The 17,644-nt window shown below is 44.3% G+C and overlaps 1 protein-coding gene across 1 annotated transcript; it reads right to left on the reverse strand.

Annotated features, from left to right (window-relative positions):
- Positions 1-408: 408 nt before the first annotated feature.
- OLIG3 (oligodendrocyte transcription factor 3) lies at positions 409-1,227 on the reverse strand. Its single transcript, XM_005891945.1, has one exon. It carries the CDS (start codon positions 1,225-1,227, stop codon positions 409-411), a length of 819 nt encoding a protein of 272 aa, XP_005892007.1.
- Positions 1,228-17,644: the final 16,417 nt, after the last annotated feature.

Raw genomic sequence — 17,644 nt, forward strand, 5'->3', positions numbered from 1 at the left:
ACTCAGAGCCAGAGAGAGCCAACTCTAAAGTCCCTTCGCCAAGTGTTTAACTACACCGATCCTGTCTTTATACAATAAATGCAGTCTTGACAAGAGCCTATGGCAGTGAGAAAAAGTGGCGCGGCATGGAGAAAAGAAGCATGCATGCAAGACACACGACGTCTGATTCGAGTCCCCCTTCGTTACCACCTAGAAATTGCAGTTTGGTCTTAGTTCTGTCCCTCCGGGGGTCAAGTAGGATCTGAGATCTCTTAGGCAGTGTGGGAGGCCACTGGGGGGTCCCACCGCCGTCCACCCTCCCACGGGCCACGCGCCCAGCTCCCCCTTCCTTCTGGGCCCGGCACCTCGACCCGACCCCTCCCGCCCGCCGCTCTCCCCTCAACCTCCGCAGCCGGGCCGGCCCGCTGCTCACTTGAGCAAGTCCTTGGACTCGGCAGACAGCCTGGCCATGTTGGCGGTGGACAGAGCGGACAGGTGCGGCGGCGGCGGCATCTGGCAGATGGTGCAGGGGCAGGGCAGCCCGGCCCAGTGCTGGAAGCCGCTGCCCAGCTGCAGCGCGGGAGGCGTGGACGGCGCCTTGAGCAGGGAGTGGGGAGGCCGGATGGTGCCGATGGCGGGCAGCGAGGCAGCGGACAGAGGGGACGAGGCGTTGCCAGAGGAGAGCGCGCCGCCCAGGATGGGATGCACAGGGTGCACGGCGTTGGCGGCGTGCGCTGGGTGGCCGGCCGAGTGGCCCACGGTCCCGCAGTGGAAGGCCGAGTGGTGGCCCCCATAGATCTCACCAACCAACCTCTTCATCTCCTCCAAGGAGCTGGTGAGCATGAGGATGTAGTTTCTGGCCAGTAGGAGAGTGGCGATCTTGGAGAGTTTGCGCACCGAGGGCCCGTGTGCGTATGGCATGACCTCGCGCAGCCCGTCCATGGCTAGGTTCAGGTCGTGCATCCGCTTGCGCTCGCGTCCGTTGATCTTCAGTCTCAACTGCTGGAGGTCCTGCTCCGACAGCTGCTTCTTGATTTTGTACTTGCTGCTCTCGCCCGCGGCCTTGGCGCCGGCCCGCGAGAGGCTTTCCCCTGGCATCTTCTGCACTATGTCGCCCTGCGTGGACGAGACCGAGTTGAGGCGGCTCTCCTGGTGGTGGTGATGGCGGTGGTGGTGGTCCCTCAGATACATCTCATCCATGTCCGGAGATGAAGCTCTGCTGGAGACAGAGCTTGAATCAGAATTCATTTTATTATAGGGGATGCGGCCCTACCGTGGGGAAGCTTTAGGCGGGAAATTAGAGAAAATCTTGAATGGAAAAAAAAAAAAAAAAAAGCTGCAGAGCCCAGCAACCCACTTCTCAGCGGCAAGACGTGAAAAGAAAAGCTGAGGCAGTGCCTTTCCCCGCCTTTCTCCCTCCCCTCTCCCTTCTTTCTGGTTTGGCTGTTTCCTGGACAGCTCGTTGGTGTGTGCTTGAACTAACCTCACGCTGAAAAAGAGGGGCTTTTATAGAGCTGCGCCGGAGAAAAGAGACAAAAGGAACCCTCCTATCTATCCTGGGCTGGTTAGGATGACGTGCCATCATTCAGGGCGGTGCGCTTTGCTGTCCCATTTAGCAAGGATTCCTATTCATATTCATTGTGGGGCCGCCCTGGGACACCTCTGCTCAGAACTGCTAGGAGCCCCCAGGCACAAAACCCTCTGATTGACACACTCACCGCTCCAGCTCGCGCCTTCTGGATTAAAAAAAAAAAAAAAGAAAGAAAAGGAAACAACTTTCCTCCACCCCACTCCCCTTCCTAATTTCCCTAACCAAAGAATACCTAAAGGCACTGAAGGAAGGAAATGGAAGGGAGCCAGGTGGAGATTCCTCTGGGTTTGGAAAGAGGAATTGAAACATTCTCTCCTCTCTTTCACCGCTACTCCCAAGTTTTGGAAAACGTGGGCAAAAGAAGCTTCAGTGGAAAGGTTTCAATGACGGGGATGCACATGAAGGGCAGGTTCAACACGCCGGGGTCAAGGTGGGAGGGGCAGGGGGATGCCTGCCGACGTGCACAGCCTGAAGGTCATTTCAATAGGTTTCTTTCCCTAAACACTGACATTGTGCTTATTTTGTTTATGGGGCCCTCCGGTGTGGTTGTAATGGGATGTCCGTATCTGGTGACGAGGTTGTACCCCCAACACTGCTGTGAGAATGGGTCTCTGGCTTTTTATATATTTTCTTTCGTTTTGAAAAATAGATTACTGAAAGAATTTCAATGTTGCCAGATTCTGTAACTTCTTAGACCTGGAAATGAGGAAACAAACCAACTCTGGCGTTACAATGAGAGCCACTTGAGAAGGAGAGGAGAGGGAAAGTGGCCGAGGAGGAGGGAGGGAGTTAAGGATTGCAGTTTCCCGAGAACACCGGGTGAGATTGTTTCTTCTCCGGCTACCCCCCAACTCCCGGACCCCGGCGCTGGCTGAAGATGGCGGAGCGGTCCCCCTCCCGCAGCTCGACCCGAGGGCCTTAGAGCGCTGTGCGCGCCCGGGCGGAGCGTCCGCGGCTCCGCGTTCCCCGGCCGGGGCCGCCCCACACCCGCGGTCCGGGAGAGTGGGAGGTCAGGGTCGAATGATAAACTACGACTGTGGGTATGTGTGTGTGTGTGTGTGGTTTGGCACCATAAGATCTAGAGGGCCTCTTGTGCGTGCGCGCGTGGGCCCTGCGGTCCCGCTCACAGTCCATGCTGGGGAATAAAGAGGAGGCCTGGAGTTTGGAGCCTTCGGTTCCAGGGGGGAGCTCGGCGCCGACCTTTCTTCCCCCTTGCTGAGTTTTTGTCAGTCGGAACTAGCTAAGCCGCCTGAGAGGCCGGAAGGCAGAAATCCCCGGAAGGGAAGCTGCCCCAGGGGCGGCCTCTAGAAAAACCTGGGCACCTCCACGCTCCGGGCTCGGAGAAACAGGAGAAAAATGTTAGGTTGCGGCTGAGTGTCTGGGTGGCAAGTGCAAAACTGAAATAATCCCGGGATCTCGAGCAGTCAGGGCCTCACACTGCGCCGCAGAGTCGCTGCAAGCCTCCAGGACTCGCGAGGTAAAAGAGGCTTCACTTTCCATTGACGCAAACGGAGCGGCCGACCGCAGAGGGATGCACCCCCAGGTCCCGAGCTCGCGCGCTCGGTGAGGCTGTGCCTCGTCACCGTCACGCCGCGAAAGCAGGTCGAGTGGGGAGACGAGACGTGGGGACGGATCCTTTCTCGACACCGATCGTTGCTTCTCCGTAAAGAAAAAATAAAGGAAATGGCCAGCACCCCTTCGTCAAGGCCAGGATCTTAGAGCCCTTGAAGATTGGACACAAGCCTCTCATTCTCCTGTCGCCTCCATAAAAAGTTTCTTAAAACGAAAAATCCAAGGAATTCGGTTGGATGTGGAGATTCTGATGGTCAAACGCACTCCTAATATCCAAGCAAAAGGAATGTTTCCTAATGCACCGGACTCGCCCATCTAAACTCAGATAACTACATCCCCGGAGCTGCTTTTGAGCAAAAGGATTACAGAACGCACACTTTCGGACAACGCCCCAGGTGATGGACGGAAGCTGGGGGAAGAGGCGTGGTCCAGACCACAGCCTTCAGAAGCTCTTCTGCTGTGGGGCCGGGAGCGCTGGACCCAAGCTGAAGCGGCTTCCTCGCCTTTGGGCCAGTACACAGGCCCGGCCCCCTGTCAAAACCACCTTCTTGACCCTTGGGTATCGACCTCTGTCCTTCCCATGCCCCAAGTGAGAATGCTGCTGCTCAGTTTTGACTTTAGGAAGCAGCAAAGTCTAGTTTGAGCAGAAGGGTTGCAAATAAAGGAATAGAAAAATCAGGCCGCTGAAAGGTATTTACCTTTTTAAAAATCCCTATTTTCTCAATGGACAATATGAAATAAAGTGTAAAATCTCCCTCCTCCCCCCTCCCTGCCAATTAATAGAGAAGGTAAAGTTGCAGTGGGGCGGGGTGGGTAGGTGGAGGAAGGGCAGGGAGGGAAAGAGAGAGTGTGTGGGCGGGGAGGTGGGGAGCATTCCGCTCAATACAAACTGAAGAATTCACTTGCAGGGTTGAAGAGACTGGGGGCTGTGTTCTGAAGTCAGAAAACCAGCCTCTCTTCCTCCGCCGCATCTTTCCATGGAGAGAGGGACATAGGCTGACAGCAGCCAGGCCCAAGGGGGGCTGCATTGGGCGCAGAAGGGGCGCCAGGCCTCTGCCTGCACGGACAAGATCCACTTCATCCCCAAAAGGTTTTTGGCTCCAGTATGGAGGCAATGCTTGGAGTGTGTCCTGGCCTGAGGTCCTCTTTCACAGTCTGGGACGCGCGCGTCCTCTCCTCTCTAGTCGCCCTCTGCTTTCCCCAAGGGTCACTTTGTGTGAGCCTGGGATGGCTCAAGGCCCAAGGCCCCAGCCAGGCAAACACTTAGAGCCTTCCAGGAGTCCCATCCTCTTCTAGGAGGCTTGTTCCCCATTCTTTAGCTCTTGGCAAAGAGGGAGAGTGACTAAAGGAGCCACAGTTTTGCTCGCCAAAAAATGGGTTGGTACTAGCCAGGGCCGAAAAGGCAGAGACGTCCACCAGGCAGCGCTGGCGCTGCTCCTGGGCGCTCGTCTCGCGGAGTCGCTTTGGACTCGGAGAATGCACTTCCATTCGACTACCCTACCCCGGAGCTCAGCCCTTCGGGATAAGCCCCGCGCCCCGAAAGGGAGCAGGTTGGAAACCCCACTAGAGCAAGCAGATGGATTCCTTTTCGAGGGATGTCTCTGCCATCGTCCACCCTCCGGCGTGAGCTGGGAGGGGAGAGGAAGGCAGCCGGCGTTGGGCCGAGCCAGCGGCTGCCTAAAGGAACCTCAACCAGAGACGCGCCGTGACCTTGGCCCTGGACAGGGGCCTATCCGGCAGGCCTGGAGCGGAGTGAGCGGGCGGGCGGCAGCGGGGCCGCGCTCTCCAGGCCACACCCCGCGCCCTGGCTGCCCGGGTGGGCGACGGCGGGAAAGCCGGGGGTCGTGCTCCGGCAACAGGTGCGTCCCAAGGCCCGCGGGCTGCTCCCGCCAGGCAGTCTCGGGTCTGGGAATAGCCTGTGAGTTTCTCAGCCTCTGCATAACACTAAAAAAGTAGCAGGTCAGCGCGGGGACCTGAGAGGGAGAGCCGCCCTGCCTGGCCGGCGCGCCTCTGGCGCACAGCCTCAGCTCCGCAGCCCCAGACGGGACGCAGCCCCGGCTTCTGGGGACCGCGCCCTCCAGCGGCTTTGCGGCTCTTCCCGACCCCCTCCCATCTCCAGATCGCCGGGGGGCTGTGTCTTACCCGTTGCCCGGTGCGCGCCGCTCTGCAGTTCCAGCTACTGAGTTCCTCGCCAGAAGCTGCCGCTGTGCCCGAGCCCGCGGCGATTTGGGCTCAGGAACGATCGCCACCGCCCACCCCCCACCACCCCCAAAGCCCTCGTAAGAGTCCAGAGACAAATGTCACGCTGGCTGACCTGCCAGGCGGCTACTGTGAGGAGCCGGTCAGTAGACCACGTCCGCGGGCTTCTCTCGCTCAAGCCTCAAACTTGACCGGCAGAAACTTTGGCCAAGACCGAACAGCAGGAGGCTGCCCTGTGGGCTTCACCTTTTAACCCAATCCCCCTTCGGAAACAAAAGGGATAAAAGGGAAACCCAAATATCTCAAAGATGCTCCGTCATGGGCAACCGGAGGAATAGCCTAAAAACTAGTTGACCACGGAGGAGCTTCTCAAAAAAGTAGTTTCTTTCTTTATCTGCTGAGTAAAACATTCACTTCACAACAATAGCAACGGGGACCGGGTCATCCAGACTGTTAGGTTGATCAAAGAAGCCGTTACAAAAAAGAAGAAGAAGACATCAAGTTTTAAAAAATGAAATGTCAACATAAATCGCAGCCAAGCAAAAATTATCTCTTCTCCCAGCAGCGCATCCTGAATGATGGAATGTAGCGAGTGTGCTAAACCCCCTGTCCCCGCAGTCGGAGATGCCAAAATTGAAAACCAAACAATTAAGGACCCAAGGGGATGGACCTGGGCCGGTCGGCTAAAGTGCTTTAGCTTTCTGGATTTTCCCATATTTTATATAATATCTCCAACACTCATGATCTGTCCAGTATTTCTCCTCACCTTTTTAAAATTTGATTTTCATACGAGGAAAATAGCAGAAGTTGAAGGACACCAGAATTTTATGAAGCGATTGTAACTGCTTTTCGCAATGTTGGATGTGAGATTGGAGGGTGAGAGGAAATCACAGAATAGCATAAAATGATGAAGTGCTAATTATGTGGATATACAGACAAGTTAATCCACTGACAGAAGTAGAAGTTTGATTTTAATGATGCATAAGCTACTAGGCTGGCCAGAACTTACAGTCTCATTATAATTATTTAAAGACTGACAAAAGTCAAAGGAGATATGAACTTCTGGGTTTCATTTATAGGATTTTGCTCAATTAGTGAGCATACTTAAGTACTTTTTTTTTTCTTTCTGGAAACATCTGCTCAATTGCCAAAACCTCTACTGAGTTTTCCTTCTAAAGAAAGCCAATAAATTGAAAACATTTTTCCTCAAGATTGGAACGTTTAGGTTGATTTAAATATCACTGGTGATCAATCACTTAAACTGATGAGTTTATATTAAAATTTGCATACATATACACACATTCTTGGCATGCATCCTGACATTTTGAATTTGTGGCCCCATTAATACCAATACTTTAACAAGGACTAAGTAGATGATTTCTTATTAGTATTTTATTGTTATTAATTTTCTTCTTTTATGATTTTAGAGTTAAAGTCACTGTGTACAATTTGATATTGATATAAAATAACATGGAATATTAAGTTCTGCTTTTTCTTTTGGAAACTATTTTATCATCTTGGTATATTCAATTAGATAGTTAAATGTAACACATATTGCTGTATTCTTTGCTAAAACGCTTAAGGAATTTAGTTTTATTTTAGAGATAAATATTTGTTTTAGAGATAAATATCTTGGGTAGCATGAGTATTATTTTCATTTTGTATTCAGTAAATTCAGGTTTATACATAAAGTATGTGAATATATACCACAAAGTGGTAAGAATGATAAGAACCTACCTATCGAGCGACAGAGAATTAAAGAGATGCTAACATTCATGTTCTCAGTTTATCACATTGCCTTTTATTCTAAGGACCTATATATGTGTATTCCAAAACTTACATGTACATTTGCATAAAATTAAAGACACTAAAATATTTATTTGAAGCCTTTGAATTCTAAATAAAAAGGAGTAAGTTTGTTTTCATATGCTAATAGGGACAAAGAAAAACGGTACACACCTTCTCAGAGGTAGAATTGCATTTGAAATGTTATATTTGCACACATTATTTTCAAAAAAATGATGATTAAAGAGTCTGCCACTGAATCTTGAAAAGTCAAAATGGCAGTTTTTGAAAATCAACATTTCCACAGATTAACTGATTTTATACATAATACGTGCTACAGACCAGGTGAATTCTGTTTCATCATTTCTAAAGACACATAGAAATGTGATATACTCTCCTTTCTCACTAGACCATTGTTTTTTTCTATTTAGTGATATGTTTTATTTTGTTTGCATAACATCAACAGTCTGAATGTAAAGTTTATAAAGCCCAAATTGTCACCATTTACAATATTGCCAGAATTTTCACTTTCATCTCTAATATTATGCTATATAATAAAATTGAAGCAATTATCCAGACAACTGAAGTTTCAAGTACTGTTTTTCTTTTATCTTGGGAGTGGGATCTGAAAAAAGGAAGCAGGTTGGAAACTGAAAAAGTATTACTTAAAATTTGTAGATATTTAGTTATTCTATATTTCACTTGTAGACTAGTCTGAGTCTCCTGCTCAAATGAAATGATATTCTCAACTGTCGAGAACTGGTAGTAAAAAAGTCTTAGATATTTGGAATATGTTATTTTTTACAACATCAAATGACAATGGAAGTTAACATTCAGTTAACATTACTGAAGACATTGGTGAAGGAAACGATAATTTTCCAAACCCTCATATTTCCTTAGTAATTTTGATTGTTTTTTATAACCCTTGATAATTATGAAATAATAGAATATTAGACTATTTATGTTCACAGAAGTGAGCATTTCAATTGGATACCTTAGCATTTTGTTTTTTCTCCTTTTCATAATGGCAAGTATAATAAATATGGGTAGACTTTTAGAAAAAAAAAACTTTGTAAAAGGGGGAAAAAAAGGGAGGGCATAGTACACACTTGTATATGTCCTTTGTTCATAATACATAAACTTAATCCACTTTAAGTGCATTTTAAAGAGCTGTTTGCATGAAAGTGCTCTTCATGTATTTTCTTAATTTAAAACATTTTGGAAAATTTAACATTAATTCTAATATTTTAATATAGAGCCCACTTGTAGCCATTTTCCAAAGACCCAGGAAAAGCAAGTTTTCTGTTTCTATGGCACTTTGTTCACCATTCACACATCCTGCAAATGTATTTGTGTGTGTATCTCAGTCAAATTGCTTGAGATAAGCTGTGAGGGTGAAAACACTGAGGACTTCTGCGATGGTACTTATAAGTACCATCAAAACTACTGTAGAGGTCAAATGGCAAATGGAACACATTATCAGACTGAAACCCTGCTAAAAAATAGATTAAAAAAAAAAATTAATGCTATAGATCTCCTAGCTAGAGAAGGTTTCCAAACAAATTCTTGATTTTTTTTTCCACTGGCAAAAAGAAACAAAAGCTTTTAACTTTATCAATTTTATACTGAAGGACAACTTTAATGTCCCAATACTTGCTTATAATACAAGACATTTACCTCAATAAGAATACAAGACTAGAAATTCATTGCTAGAAAAAGCCAATTTCTATTTTGTTGATGTGAACTTATAAACTAATTTTAAAATTCTTTCCAGAATCAAAATTATTTTTCTCCTTGAAAAGCTCTTATATGTGATCTTTTTATGCCCAAAAAATATCAAATGCAATTATGTGTAAAATTTTCAAGTATTCTTACTGGAATGGACCTATATTTTTATCAAAGTTTTGTCCCCTGTGAAAATAAAGCAAGGGGTAATAGCTCTTTTGCTCCCATTAGATTTATTATTTGAAGTAATTATATTAAATGGAAAATAATGTCTTTGGCAAAGTGATGCCAAGAACAGATACCCAATAGAAAAATATTGCTGAAAGATATGTGACAGGAAAGATGTGGGCCCATCAAGAGCCTCTAACCAATTCACCTTAAGAGTTTTAAGTTGCTATAGAAACTAAAAACTAAAATCTGAAGAGCATATGCAACCAGGGATTTGAAAACCTTTTTAAAGACTGGACTAGAATAACTTCCCTAGTGGCTCAGATGATTGAGAATCCACCTGCAATGTGGGAGACCTGGGTTTGATCCCTGGGTTGGGAAAATCCCCTGGAGGAGGATCCACTCCAGTATTTCTGAAGAAACCCCATGGACAGAGGTGCCTGGCAGGCTATAGTCCATGGGGTCACAAAGAGTCAGAGACGACTAAGCAACTAGGCACAGCACAGCACAACACAGAATAACTACAGCACAGTTCCTCTCAGTGTCTGTGGTGTCCTTTCCCTCCTGTTTGATAAGGCCATCAACAACAAAGGGAGCAAAACCAAACATCAGCAACGAATACAAGTCAACAACGAATATTGTGTAGGTTTCTCTAATAAGCTATCTTCTGGCCAAAGCTTCTACATACCATAGAATCATGGGGGAAATGAGTTCCTGGAGAGACATAAAATATCTCTTTGGATAACTTTTATGTTGTAAACATAGAGATGCCACTTCCCCATTGATGGCAGTGTTTTCCTTATGGTAGGAAGACCAGAGGCAGATATTACACAAAAAAGACTTCACAACCCACCAAATTTCCTGGATAGGGTTTGCTCTTTCCTAGAAGTACACACTTACTTTAGAACTTTCATTCTGTCATCTGCACAATGAAAATAATTGTGCAGATGACAAAATTAAAGAAGGCAAAATGGTTGTCTGAGGAGGACTTACAAATAGCTGAGGAAAGAAGAGAAGTGAAAGGCAAAGGAGAAAGGGAAAGATACACCCATCTGAATGCAGAGTTCCAGAGAACAGCAAGGAGAAGAAGCCTTAAATGAACAATGCTAAGTTATAGAGAAAAACAATAGAATGGGAAAGACTAGAGACCTCTTTAAGAAAACAGGGGATATCAAGGGAACATTTCATGCAAGGATAGGCACAATAAAGGACAGAAATGCCAAGGACCTAACAGAAGAAGAAGAGGTGGCAAGAATACACAGAAGAACCATACCAAAAAAGTCCAAATGATCAGGATAACCATGATGGTGTGCTCACTCACCTAGCGCCAGAAACCCTGAAGAGTGAAGTCAAGTGGACCTTAGGAGGAATTACTATGAACAAAGCTAGTGGAAGTGATGAAATTCCAGCTGAGCTATCTCAAATCTTAAAAGACAATGCTGTTAAAATGCTGCACTCATTATACCAGCAAATTTGGAAAACTCAGCAGTGGCTGAGGAAAGGACTGGAAAAGGTCAGTTTTCATTCCAATCCCAAATAAAGGCAATGCCAAAGAATATTCAAATTACTGTATAATTGTGCTCATCTCACATGCTAGCCAAGTGAAGCTCCAATCCCTCAAGCTAGGCTTCAAAAGTATGTGAACTGAGAACTTCCAGATGTACAAGCTGGATTTAGAAAAGGCAGAGGAATGAGAGATCAAATTGCCAACATCTGTTGGGTCATAGAAAAAGCAAGGAAGTTCCAGAAAAACATCTACTTCTGCTTCATTGACTATACTAAGGCCTTTGACTATGTGGATCACAACAAACTGTGGAAAAGTCTTCAAGAGATGGGACTACTAGACCACGTTATCTGTTGCCTGAGAAACTTATATGCAAGTCAAGATGCAATAATTAGAACCAGACACGGATCAATGGTTGAAAATTGGGAAAGTACATCAAGGCTGTATATTGTCACCTGGCTTATTTAATTTATATGCAGAGTATATCATGCAAAATGTCAAGCTGGGTGAAGAACACTCTGGAATCAAGATTGCCAGGAGAAATATCAACAACTTCAGATATGCAGATGATACCACTCTAAAGGCAGAAAGCGAAAAAGAACTTAAGAACCTCTTAATGAGGGTGAAAGTGGAGGGTGAAAAGCTGGCTTAAAACTCAACATTCAAAAAACTAAGATCATGGCATCTGGTCCCAACAGTTCATGGCAAATAGATGGGGAAAAAGTGGAAACAGTGACAGATTTTCTTTTCTTGGGCTCCAAAATCACTGCAGATGGTGACTACAGCCATAAAAGTAAAAGATTCTTCCCCCTTCAAAGAACAGCTATGACCAAGCTAGAGAGCATATTAAAAAGCAGAGATGTTACTTTGCCAACAAAGGCCTGTCTAGTCAAAGCTATGGTTTTTCCAGTAGTCATGTATGGATGTGAGAGCTGGACTATAAAGAAAGCTGAGCACCATAGAGTTGATGGTTTTGAACTGTGGTGTTGGAGAAGACTCTTGAGAGTCCCTTGGACTGCAAGGAGATCAAATAAGTAAATCCTAAAGGAAATCAGTCCTGAATATTCATTGGAAGGACTAATGCTGAAGCTGAAGCTCCAATATTCTGGCCACCTGATACAAAGTACTGACTCATTGGAAAAGACCCTGATGCTGGGAAAGATTGAGGGCAAGAAGAGAAAGGGATGACAGACGATGACATGGTTGGATGGCATCATGGACTCAATGGACATGAGTTTGAGCAAAACTCCCAGAGTTGGTGAAGGACAGGGAAGCCAGGCATCCTGCAGTTCATAGGGTTGCAAAGAATCAGACACAACTTAGTGACTGAACAACAACTGAGATGAGAAAGACTGAGGAAGGAGGTATTTTAAATATGTTAAGTCTGTGATTCCTATCCAAATGAAAATGTTAAGTAGGCAGTTGTATAAGCATTTCTGCCATTCAAGGAAAGAGATTAGGTAAGATCACCAAGTAGTGTCAGTTCAGTTCAGTTGCTCAGTCATGTCTGACTCTTTGAAACCCCATGGACTGCAGTACGCTAGGCTTCCCTGTCCATCACCAACCTTGGAGCTTGCTCAAACTCATGTCCATGAAGTTGGTGATGCCATTCAACCATCCTATCCTCTGTTGTCCCCTTCTCCTCCTGCCTTCAGTCTTTTCCAATATCAGGGTCTTTTCCAATGAGTCAATTCTTATTATCAGGTGGCCCAAGTATTGGAGTATCAGCTTCAGCAGCAGTCCTTTCAATGAATATTCAGGACTGATTTCCTTTAGGATTCACTCGTTTGATCTCCTTTCAGTCCAAGGGACTCTCAAGAGTCTTCTCCAACACCACAGTTAAAAGCATCAATTCTTTGGCGCTTAGCTTTCTTCACAGTCCAATTCTCACATCCATACACGACTACTGGAAAAACCATAACTTTGACTAGATGGACCTTTGTCGGCAAAGTAATGTTTCTGATTTTGAATATGCTGTTTTGGTTGGTTATAGCTTTTCTTTGAAGGAGCAAGAATCTTTTAATTTCTTTTAATTAAAATTCTTAAAATTAAATTAAGAATTAAAGAATTACTTCTTAAAATTAATTTAAGAATTAAAATTCTTAAAATTTTAATCTTTTAATTTTCACTGTAGATGGTGACCACAGATGGGGCTGCGGTCACCATCTACAGTGATTTTGGAGCCCCCCAAAATTAAGTCTCTCACTGTTTCTGCTGTTTCTCCATCTATCTGCCATTAAGTGATGGGACTGGATGCCATGATCTTAGCTATTTGAATGTTGAGTTTTAAGCCAGCCTTTTCACTCTACTCTTTCACTTTCATCAATAGGCTCTTTAGTTCTTCTTCATTTTCTGCTATAAGGGTGGTGTCATCTGCATTTCTGAGGTTATTGATATTTCTTCTGGCAATCTTGATTCCAGCTTGTGCTTCATCCAGTCCAGCATTTCACATGACGTACTCTGCATAGAAGTTAAATAAGTAGGATGACAATATACAACCTTGACATACTCCTTTCCTAATTTGGAACCAGTCTGTTGTTCCATGTCTGGTCTCAATGTTGCTTCTTGACCTGCAAACAGATTTTTCAGGAGGCAGGTAAGGTGGTCTGATATTCCCATCTCTTTCAGAACTTTCCACAATTTCTTGTGATCCACACAATCAAAGGCTTTGGCATAGTTAATAAAGCCGGAGTAGATGTTTTTCTGGAACTCTCTTGCTCTTTTGATGATCCAACAGATGTTGGCAATTTGATCTCTGGTTCCTCTGCCTCTTCTAAATCCAACTTGAACATCTGGAAGTTCACAGTGCACATACTGTTGAAGCCTGGCTTGGAGAATTTTCAGCATTACTTTGCTAGCCTGTGAGATAAGTGCAATTGTGTGGTAGTTTGAACATTCTATGGCATTGCCTTTCTTTGGGATTGGAATGAAAACTAACCTTTTTCAGTCGTGTGGCCACTGCTGAGTTTTCCAAATTTGCTGGCATATTGAGTGCAAAACTTTAGCAGCAGCGTCGTTTAGGATTTTAGTGCTTCTCCTTTGCCTTTAGACATGGGGTATCATTTTTTGATAGGATCCAGCATTCTCCTGTTGATGGTTGTTCAGCAGTGAGTTGCAATTTTGGTGTTCTCACAGGAAAAGATGAGTGTGTGTCGTTCTACTCTGCCATCTTGCTCCCAGCACACCCCTGGTGGTGTAGATTTAGATAAAGTTGAGAACACTCCAAGGACTGAGCTTTGGTGCATTTCCTGGAAAGAGGGAAGAAAAGGAAGAGGCAACAAAGGAAGCTCAGAAGGAACAGCCACTAGGGTGGGAAAGTCCATACTTGGTGATATCCTGGGAGCTAAGGATGAGACAAAGACCATGAGACAAAGACCTAGGTCTCATCTTGTGGATTTATCCAGATGCAGGTCATTGACAACCTAGACTAGAGTGGTGTTGATGGTATAGTGGAGGAAGAAGTCAGCATGGAGTAGGTTCCAAAAAAAATGGGAAAGGAAGAATCGGAGAATGTAACTAAAAAACTCAATCACATAGTTTTGTTGAAAAGAGAAGCAGAAAAATGATGTAATTACTGGGACCATGTTTCCTTTTTAAGATGGGAGAAACCTCAGCATGCTTATACATTTCTGGGTATGATCTAGTAATGAAAGTGTTACAACCTTAGTCCTGTCTGACTCTTTGCAATACTGTGGACTGTAGCCTGCCAGTCTCCTCTGCCAGTCCATGGGATTCTCCAGGCAAAAATACTGGAGTGGGTTGGCGTGCCCTTCTCCAGGGGGGTCTTCCTGATTGAACCCAGGTCTCTGACACTGCAGGCAGATTTTTTACTGTTTGAGCCATGAGGGAAGCCCTCTAGTAATGAAAGGCAACTGATAATGTGGGGCAGGACAACTGCTGGGTCTATGCCTTTGAATAGGTGAGAAGGGCTGGGCCTATGCACACAGGAGGGGACAGACCTTATGCGGAACACTTAGGTGCAGGAAGGTAGAAGTGGTGGTAGGTGCTTCTGCAAAGTATCTTGTATTAATCCTATTTTCTCAGTTGAATAAGAAACAAGGTTACTTCTGAAAGTAAGAATTGAAGGATAAGAAACTGATGAGTTAAAGAGATACATGATACGAAATAGACTTTTGGGAGAATGGGAAAGTAAATGGGTTAAGGAAGTGCAGTGGGTTGCCAGCACCACCCATACCCAGGAGCACTGCAGGTATGCACCAGTGATCACATGGCTGTCTCATCCTCCAAACATAGGAAAGTCAGATGCTGGGGGTTTGGGGCCTACCATACAGGTACCACCAGTTGCCTGCTCAAATCATACCTCACCATCTTCCTTGTAAACAGATGTCTAATTTTGTATATTTGACAATGTGCTCATATTGTCATGTATACAAAAGGGGCTGACTCAAGACTGGTCTCAAGCTGGGTAATCTATTTCCATTTTTTCATATACTTGCTTTTTCTACTTGAGATGAAAGTGGCCATACGGCTCTGTTTTTTTATCCACAAGAATAAAAAAGCTTGCTGGAGGCTTCTGGGAAAGTTGCTTCCTTCTCTGATGAAAGGAAATCTCTTTTACTTTCACTTCCTGCTTCTTGAGAACAAAAATTATTAGACTGTGGCTGTCACTTTGTGACACTGAGGCTGCATGAGAATGTAAAGCCAATTTACTGGCAGAACAGAAGGGAAGCAAAGAGCAAGCATTGGTTGAGTTACCAGAGCAGACTTGAATTCACTTCCTAACAGTCTTATTATTGAATCTAATAAATGTCTTATAATGTTAAAGTCATAGAATACTTGGGTATTCTGTTATTTGCAGCCATATTCATTTTAACTAGCATTCCTAGACTTGAACATAATAACCAGCATTTAAAAATTTTACATGATATGCAAAGTGTGTGGCTATAGAGAGGGGATATTCAGTTCCTCTTTTCTTTCAAAATAAGGTATGTAAATTTAATATTACTGAGATTCCACTTTTGGATACTTATGAAAAAAAAAAAAGAAAAAAGAAAAGCAGGATCTTAAACACATATTTGTACACCCATGTTCATAGGATTCTTCATAAATAGCCAAAGAGTAGAAGTAACTGAAATGCCATTGATAGTTGAATAAATAAGTAAAATATAAAATATACATTCAATGGAATATTATTCATTCTTAGAAAGAAAAAATGTTACAACATGGATGAAACTTGAGAACATTATGGAAAATTAAATAAGAAAGTCGCCACAAAAAGAGAAATACTATATAATTTCATTTATATGAGGTTTATTGTCATTTAGTTGCAAGTCAAGTCCAACTCTTTTGCGAATCCATGATCTATAGCCTTCCAGGCTCCTTTGTCCATGATTTTCCAGGCAAGAAAACTGAAATGTGTTGTCATTTCCTTCTCTAGGGGATCTTCCCGACTCAGGAATCAAACCTGTGTCTCCCGCTAGGCAGGAGGATTCTTTACTACTGAGTTACCTAGGAAGCACATATGAGGTATGTAGAGTATTAAATTCATAAGAAGAGAAAGTAGAATGGTGGTTGCTATGGATTGGGGGAGGGAGAAGTAGGGAACTGCTGTTTAATGGGGACAGAGTTTCAGAAGATGAAAAAGTTCTGGAGATTGGTCGCACAAAAATGTTAATATACAAAATACTGCTGAACTGTATACTTAAAAAATAGTTAAGATGGTAAATTTTATGTCAGGTGTATTTTAACCACAATGAAAAATAAGTACTAAGAAATAAAATAAGAATACTCCATAAATAAAACCATAAAGCTTATGAAGAAATATAGTATCCCTGAAAATCAAACATACTCTAATGAGATTTTTTTAATAATAAGTTTTCAGCAGAAGTTTTTAAAAAGTCATTCAATTGTGTGAAGTAATTGAAGTAATTCAGTTCAGTTCAGTCGCTCAGTCATGTCCGACTCTTCGCGACCCCATGAACCACAGCACACCAGGCCTCCCTGTCCATCACCAACTCCCGGAGTCCACCCAAACCCATGTCCATTGAGTTGGTGATGCCATCCAGCCATCTCATCCTCTGTCATCCCGTTTTCCTCCTGCCCTAAATCTTTCCCAGCATCAGGGTCTTTTCAAATGAGTCAGCTCTTCACATCAGGTGGCCTAAGTATTGGAGTTTCAGCTTCAAAATCAGTCTTTCCAATGAACACTCAGGGCTGATCTCCTTTAGGATGGACTGGTTGGATCTCCTTGCAGTCCAAGGGACTCTCAAGAGTCTTCTCCAACACCACAGTTCAAAAGCATCAATTCTTCGGCACTCAGCTTTCTTTATAGTCCAACTCTCACATCCATACATGACCACTGGAAAAACCATAGCCTTAACTAGATGGACCTTTGTTGGCAAAGTAATATCTCTGTTTTTTAATATGCTGTCTAGGTTGGTCATAACTTTCCTTCCAAGGAGTAAGCGTTTTTTAATTTCATGCCTGCAATCACCATCTGCAGTGATTTTGGGGCCCAGAAAAATAAAGTCAGCCACTGTTTCCACTGTTTCCCCATCTATTTGCCATGAGGTGATGGGACCGGATGCCATGATCTTAGTTTTCTGAATATTGAGCTTTAAGCCAAATTTTTCACTCTTCTTTTGAAGCAGACATTAAGAAGAGGTGGCAAGAATACGCAGAAGAACTGTACAAAAGAGATCTTCATGACCAAGATAATCACGGTGGTGTGATCACTCACCTAAAGCCAGACATCCTGGAATGTGAAGTCAGGTGGGCCTTAGGAAGCACCACTATGGACAAAGCTAGTGGAGGTGATGGAATTCCAGTTGAGCTATTTCAAATCCTGAAAGATGATGCTGTGAAAGTGCCACACTCAATATGCCAGCATTTGGAAAACTCAGCAGTGGCCACAGGACTAGAAAAGGTCAGTTTTCATTCCAATCCCAAAGAAAGGAAATGCCAAAGAATGCTCAAACTACCGCACAATTGCACTCATCTCACATGCTAGTAAAGTAATGCTCAAAATTCTCCAAGCCAGGCTTCAGCAATACGTGAACTGTGAATTTCCAGATGTTCAAGCTGGTTTTAGAAAAGACAGAGGAACCAGAGATCAAATTGCCAACATTCGATGGATCATCAAAAAAGCAAGAGAGTTCCAG

Source organism: Bos mutus, chromosome 9 (genome assembly GCF_027580195.1).
Source record: "Bos mutus isolate GX-2022 chromosome 9, NWIPB_WYAK_1.1, whole genome shotgun sequence".
NCBI lineage: Eukaryota > Metazoa > Chordata > Mammalia > Artiodactyla > Bovidae > Bos > Bos mutus.

Bases quoted from the DNA above. Each gene is read 5' to 3' on its own strand.
- OLIG3 (XM_005891945.1), bottom strand. From the start codon at position 1,227: ATGAATTCTGATTCAAGCTCTGTCTCCAGCAGAGCTTCATCTCCGGAC.